A 7,500-nucleotide genomic window follows, 5' to 3' on the forward strand; every position below is an offset into this window, starting at 1 on the left:
TAGTAAAACATTGAAATATTTGCCTTCTTAATTGTGTACTTACTGAAGCAATTTTTTTTGTTATTATATATTTTTAAAATTAGAAATATTAATCCTAACAGAGTCACCAAGATTTTGATGTGGCTTTGGCAAAGTATCGTATTGCTGCTCAGAAAATACCAGAGTCGCCTCTATTGTGGAATAACATTGCTATGTGCTTTTTTGGGAAGAAAAAATATGTTGCTGTAAGTTTATACTTTCCTGTATTGATCCATTCTGGAGAGGGCTTATGAGTTCTTAGAAAATGTATGTTATTCTTTGGTGATTTAATATTCTATTATATGATGAAGAATGGATGTTGGTGTTTGTTATGTAATCTACCTGAATGTTTCTACGTATTTTATGATGTGGATTAAATGTAGTACATGAAATATATGTTTGTTTCTTTATAGACTGTAGGAATCTAATATATTATGAACACTACAGGCCATAAGCTGTTTGAAAAGAGCAAACTATCTGGCACCATTTGAATGGAAGATCCTATACAACCTAGGCTTGGTTCACCTCACGATGCAGCAATACACATCAGCCTTCCACTTCCTGTCTGCTGCTGTCAACTTGCGACCTACTAAAGGACACATATTTATGCTCCTTGCCAGTGAGTATAAAAGGCGATTCTTGTGGAATTGTCATGGGGTAACATATAACCATATTGGTTTTTTTATTGATTGAACATGAGAGTTGCTTGATAGATATACTTAAAGACAGGGTTTGGGAAAGAGTTCATAGTCATGTTTTTAAAATAGATAGCTATATTTGAAGATTACAAGATGTTTACCTCATCTCCTTTTGGCTTAATCCCAGCTCAATTCTAGTGTAGTTTATATTTATTGACAATACAATATATTGATTCTCTTGGGCCAGAATTCATCACCTGAGCTGATGTTTTTTTAGAAACAGGCTGCACATACCACATTGATTGTATTGTATTGAACATTGCTGAGTTAAAGTTTGGGAAGATTGTTGAATAACACATTATATTTATGTATTTTGCTTGTAAGTTAAACATATATGATATACATAATGACATTTGTTTTATTTTGTATATTTGATATTTTTTTTATTTTACTTTTATGTGTCTTCTGACAATTTTTAATGAATTTTAACATGCTTATTGGTTTACAGCATGCTTCCTTGACAGCTTTAATAGGAAAAATTCTACCTTGAGTGTAAATGATTCTTTTTCTTAAAAAAAAAAAAGTATGCAAGTTTATATTCAAGATTTGTCCATAATTGTTTATGAATTGATAACAATACATGTACAATTATGAAGAATAAGTAATTTAAAATAAAACTCTGTGTAAGCTATAATGGGCATTTGAATGTAAATGTTCAGTATATTGAGTGAATTATATGAGTGCACCTCCATGAACTTTCGGGTCATGGCCAAGCTGTTTCTTAGACTAGTGGTGATCTTTAACAGTAAAATAAGGGTTTGCCTAATTGTAGAAATACATTTTGATGCAGAGTTACCCTCCTTCCAATCCAAGATTTTTTGCCATTTAACACTTAACCATCACATGCAATACCACTTTTCAAATCAATCAATTCTCAGGTTATGTGTTTGGGGGCCTCTGAAAATTTGATCTAGATTTGAGTGCTCCCAAATACCTTGAGTGACCTTGAGTATTGACAGAATGTGACAGTTGTTTGAAATATCAGTAGACATATGTTTATCTTGCTTAGATGCCACTGAATATCGATGTTTGGTGATTCTTCCTTTTTTTTTGTTTTTATTTTTATTCTTATGTAACCCATTCCGTAAGGGTGTCATGACACATATGATGCAGGAGCTCTGGCCTAACAACGGGCATCATGACGTACATGACGTTAGGGGATTTTGGGTTACTGTGCTATTTTATTGTGCTATGACTAATGAGTGAATGATGATGACAATTGCAATCATAATTACTATAATTGCCATAATATCAAGCAAAATGGGTTTCACCTAATATCCCAAATCTAGATGGCACCACTTTCTTCTAGCACCAGTAGAAGAGAAAGCCTTGAATGGCACCCATTCAAGGTGTCTAGCAAGCACTATCTTTATAGAGCGATGGCACATAACAAGTTGCTGACCTCTTGCTCTAAAGTACTGCAATTGAAGAAAGTGCAGGCAGAATGGGAAGAGGAAGGTGACTCAAACCATGACCAATGTCTACAATGTTCCCCTGTGTAGTAGGGATGCTTTTTGTCCTTCCATAGAACAGCAATATTTCTATTATACTAAGTATAAAGAAAATAATGAGCTGATATGGACCCTAAACTACAGTTTTAGTCAACTGCAGCATTGATAGAGGTTGTGATATGGCAAATGAATCTATCCTCATCCGCAATGGTTTTACTATTTTTGATATTACCATCATTATTTGTTTTTGTTATTTTTATTGATTTTTTTTCTTCTTTCTTGTTATTTCTTATTTGATTTACTTTTTGTAATCACTTGAAGATGTATTACAAGTATACTTTCTTCACGCCATTTTCATTAGTTTATATTGCATTTTTACTGTATCTTTCTCCATTAGTTTATTTGTATTATTGATGGGTTATTGCATGATGAATTATGATGACTAATGATAAATAATAATGATATGATGACATAATGGTTTGAGGATTATGTCAATTTGAGATGAGATAAAGCACAGGCATGGCTAGGTTTAGAGGCAATTTCCTTTTAAATAATATCTGTAATAGTAGTAGTAGGCATAGGAGTAAGAGTAAAAGTAAGAGTAAGAGGAGTAGGAGTAGGAGTAGGAGTAGGAGTAGGAGTAGGGGTGGTAGTGGTAGTGGTAGTAGTATCAGTAATAGTGATGGTAGTTGTGGTAGTGGTAATGGGAGGTGGTGGTAATAGGAGAAATGATGGGAATAGTGGGAGTAGTAGTAGTAGGAGTAGTAATAGTAGTGGTAGAAGAAGCATTAATACTAGTATTAGTAGTTGTAGTTGCATTAGTAATAGTTATAGTTATAATAGTTGTAGTAGTAATTGTAGATGTAGCAATATTTGTAGATGAAGTAGTGATTATAGTAATAGTTGTAGTAGTAGTAGTAATTGTAAATGTATTAGTTGTAATTGTAGTAATAATTATAGATGTAGTAGTTGTAGATGTAGTAGTAGTTTTAGTTGTAGCAGTAATTGTAGATGTAGTAATTATAGTAGTAGCATTAGTTGCAGTAGTAGTAATGATTGTTATTTTTCAGGACCTCCAACTTATTCCTATAGAATACTTGAATATATTAGAGAAGCGTTAAACCGTAAAATTTTCTTCCCCAAACAGTTGCTCTTACCTATTTAGATGACGAGGAAAATGCTGGCCAGGCATATGACCAGGCACTAAGATTAGAGACCCGTGATCCCAGCATCTGCCTCAACTATGCAATCTTTCTGTATAACCAAGATTCCACGGTAATTATTCTTAACGATCTCTCTCTTCCCCTTTCCCTTTCCATGCTTTGCCTTTTTCTAGCATACCAGACTAGTGTATCTGCTATTTCTATTCCCAAACAGTTTCCCTAACCTATTTAGATGATATGGAAAATGCGAGGGAAGCTTATGAGCAAGCCTTAAGGTTAGAGCCCAGGTGCCCGAGTGTCGCCCTCAACTACGCTATTTTTCTCTCTAACCATAAGGCAATGGTAAAGTAGAGTTTCGGCTTTGTTCCACATTCTCTCTGGCTCTTATGTGCACTTCTGTGGTGTGAGAAAAAAGTTTATATGTGTTTTGATGTGTTCAGAAAGATTCTTTTTTTGTAATGTTATATGTTTTATAATGATTTTTGATATAAGATTTTTTTCCAATTTATTAAGCTCTTTAGCACTGATGATGTCAAAGATGCTTTTCAAGGGGGCTACTTTTATTTACATTTTTTAAAATCTGTTTTAAAGTTTAACAGTTCATTCTATTTGAAGGATTACCTTTTGATGTTGATTAATAATTTAAAATATGTAGGTTAAGGAATGGGGTATTTTAAAGATTAGCATTTGTCAGATTTATGAACTTGTAATTTTTTGATTGTGTAAATTGATATAGATAAAACAATGTTTACAGACTCAGCTTAGCACAATTAAGTCTTTGTACAGTGCTTGAATGTAATCCATTTTGAATGTAGTCCTCATTTGTTCTTCCTCTTTTCTTGTTCTCTCTATTGAATGCCAAAGTCCTAAGCCATATATACACTTTTCACTTCAGTCTTCTTGCTAGTCACATGAAATTAGAAGCACTAGGCAACACATATCTCATAAACCAACACAAACTTTAAAAGTGAACTCAGCAAGCAATCGTTGTATTCAAATAGTTCTACTACTTATTTTGCCAATTTCTAACACCTGATATCATCTATCTTAAAGTGGTTAAATGTCCAATAGGCAGTGATTGTTAATGGATTTATTTTGTCTAATTTTGTAGGAGGATGCTAAGAGGCTGATTAATGAGTTTGAAGCAAGAATTGTCAAGTTCAGGCAGTCGACTGGTGCAGACCTTGATACAGAGGTGAGAGGTTATTTTATTCAGATAGGTAGTTTACCCTTTCTTGGATTGCATATTTTTAGGAAATAGAAAATTTTGAAATTGAAAGTGCCATATCTTGAAGAGTTTGAATGAAATACGCATTAAGGACATTAAATAATGAGATTGTAATCATAAAAGATAAACAGAATACTTAATACATCAGAGAAAAGTATTTTTTTTTTTTTTTTTTTTTTGTAAAGATAAATATTCTGCTGAACAGATTCTGGAGAATGGGGCAAAGTTAGCTGCACTCTTGGGTATAGATGGCACCGTTTTCCGCAAGAGGACTAACAGGACGAGGCTTGAGGCTCACGATGAATCAATTCCCCCAGAGAAGGGAGGTGTGCTGGATGTGAATCAGGTGCGTTTGGCTTTGTATCTCATAGTTAGTATCATATGATTTATATGTTAAGATGAAAGTTGGTAAGTATGGAAAGGTACTTAGAAGAGACTTAACCTTTAACCCCTAAAGGACATGCTTTTGTATGATCTGAAGCAGAAATGCATTAAACGATCACTTTTATCCACTCTTATTCATTTACACAGAAATGAGTTGTGTGTTTGGAGTCAAACAGTCAACTTCGACATGAGGATACCTGAAAGTATTACATTTTCTGGCTTCTTGTTAAATATTATAACAAGTTGTGCATGTCTTCATCTGAGTATGACTAAATTTTATACAGACATCCTTTAAGGGGGTTAACCCAATACCGCCGGCCGCCGGCCACAGACGGCGATTATGTAATATGATAGCGCGGGTGCCGTCATACACCGTCGATGATATAATTGATTTAGGCCTATGCGTTCGAGAGCCCCGGCATTGAAGCCATAAAAGACGAAACGGCCCGGCGGGAATGGGTTAAGGTAAACTAAGTCCCTTTTTTTTTTTTGTCTAACACATAAGTATTTCAAATAATTCTAATTTAGATATTTATATTATGAATGATTTTGACACCTTTTGTTGAATGACTTTTTCCATGTTTGGCATTTTGTACTCATATCTGAGAATTACATGTGCCTTATTTCAGCCTTTTAGGATTTATTTGTTAACAGAAAGAAATATATACTAATTTGATTAAAATCACCATCATACTTTTTTTTTTTTTTGTCTTTTCTACTCTAAGTACTCATTTTAATTATTTACTGAAAGAATAGCTTATACCTGCCAAAACAAAATTTTGATGCTGATATATCCTAAAATTTTGATGCAACCCACGGTCGGAGTTGATCCTGCATGCAGGCGTCTACACACCTTGCCTCATGGGCTTACAAAACAGATGGATGTTATGAATGACACATTAACCTATCTGCCGACACCCCTTCCATGGTTGGTCTCGGCAGATGGGTAAACGTGTCAATCATGACGTCCATCTGTTTAGTTCACCCGTGAAGTGAAGTATTTATATGCCTGCGCACAAGATCGATTCCGACCATGGGTTACAGAAAAATCATGTCTAAGATTTCATTTTATCTGTTAAACTCATGGCTGTATAGAATAAGGTCCGTTATTACCTCCTCCACGATGGTGTCAGCAGATGGGTTAACATGTCATTCATGACATTCATCTGTTTTGTACATCAGTCAGCTGAGGTGTGTAGACACCTTGTCTAAGATTTCTTTCTATCTGTTAAACTCATGGCCGGAATAGAATAAAGTTCTAATCAATCCTTCCGTGGATGGTGTTGACAGATGGGTTAATGTGTCATTCATGACGTCCATCTCTTTTGTACAACTGTGAGGGGAGGTATGTAGATGCCTGTGTGCAGGATTGACTCCGACTGTGAGTTACATCAAAATCTTGTCTAAGATTTCTTTCTATCTGTTAAACTCACAGCTGCAATAAAATAAGGTTCATTATCACCCCCTCTGAGATGGTGTCGGCAGATGGGTTAATGCGTCATTTATGACCTGTGAGGCGTGGTGTGTAGATGCCTGTGCACAGGATTGACTCTTACTGTGGGTTACATCAAAATCTAGTCTAAGATTTCATTGTTCTAAATTGACCTATAAGAGTAAATGTTTATAGCATGCTTCTACATTGTGCTAACAGGTGGTAGAATGGAAAAGTGCATTATATTTGGTCATTGGCTAATGAAATGTTTCCTTTACAGTATATGTAACTTAAGTCTGAATTTGAAAGAGAGAAAAAACTTGCAGAAATGAAGTTAATTGCTAAGGGCCAAATGTAGTAAATTTAGTCATGCCCAAGTAAAGGCATCCACAAATTGTACCAATATTTCACAAGAAGCCAGAAAATGATTGTAATGTTTTCAAATATCATAATGTAAAATTCAACCAGTAAATCCAAAAATGCAAAATCATTTTTTTTGGCATATTGAATTAGAGTAGATAAATTGTTTAGTGTCAAATCTTTAGCAATTAAAAGAAGAAAGTTTTAGTACCAGCATTGTAGGGATTATTAAAGTTTTATTATAATATTATGGTATATTTACAGATAGTCAGACAGACAGACAGACAAATCTCCCAACTGATTTACTGATTAACTTATTTATAACAGGGCGGTTATTTGTCTAATGCTGCTCCCGCTGTGGAGATAACCTGACCATGCAGCTTCCACATCTGAGATCTCTCTGGTGTGATTATTAAGCACCCTGAGCCTCTCGGTGCTTAATGCCCACCTGATTCTACAGGATGACTGACTGATTGATATATAGATTGATTAAATGAATGATTGACTGACTTATTGACTGACAGACAGACAGCTAGATTGGTTAATTTGTTAATCTATCTATTTGTATTGTTTATTTTTATACCTATGAATTAGAATGTGGATTAACTTTCAAGTGGGAAAGGGAATTTTTTTCTCATTCATATCAACTCCAAACTCCAAACAGAGTGTTGAAGATGGACCAGCCCAACCTGCCGAAGCTCCCCAAGAGGTCGGGGAAAAGTCCCTCTTGGTGCCCCCTTCTGAGAATCCTGAGGCCGGTGAGGAA

General features: G+C 34.8%; 1 protein-coding gene across 1 annotated transcript in view; it reads left to right on the plus strand.

Moving 5' to 3' along the window:
- LOC122244616 (BBSome complex member BBS4) overlaps positions 1-7,500 on the plus strand; it is a 29,868-nt gene that overhangs the window by 22,157 nt on the left and 211 nt on the right. Inside the window, exons 7-12 of the mRNA XM_086537474.1 lie at positions 102-224; positions 466-637; positions 3,315-3,442; positions 4,442-4,525; positions 4,764-4,904; positions 7,399-7,500. The exon at positions 7,399-7,500 is cut by the window's right edge and continues 211 nt beyond it. Coding sequence (XP_086393600.1) covers positions 102-224; positions 466-637; positions 3,315-3,442; positions 4,442-4,525; positions 4,764-4,904; positions 7,399-7,500 — 750 coding nt within the window. The remainder of the gene's footprint in view (positions 1-101; positions 225-465; positions 638-3,314; positions 3,443-4,441; positions 4,526-4,763; positions 4,905-7,398) is intronic.

The sequence above is a fragment of the Penaeus japonicus genome, unplaced genomic scaffold, assembly GCF_977035675.1.
Source record: "Penaeus japonicus unplaced genomic scaffold, GWHDUDI00000001_assembly GWHDUDI00000006, whole genome shotgun sequence".
NCBI lineage: Eukaryota > Metazoa > Arthropoda > Malacostraca > Decapoda > Penaeidae > Penaeus > Penaeus japonicus.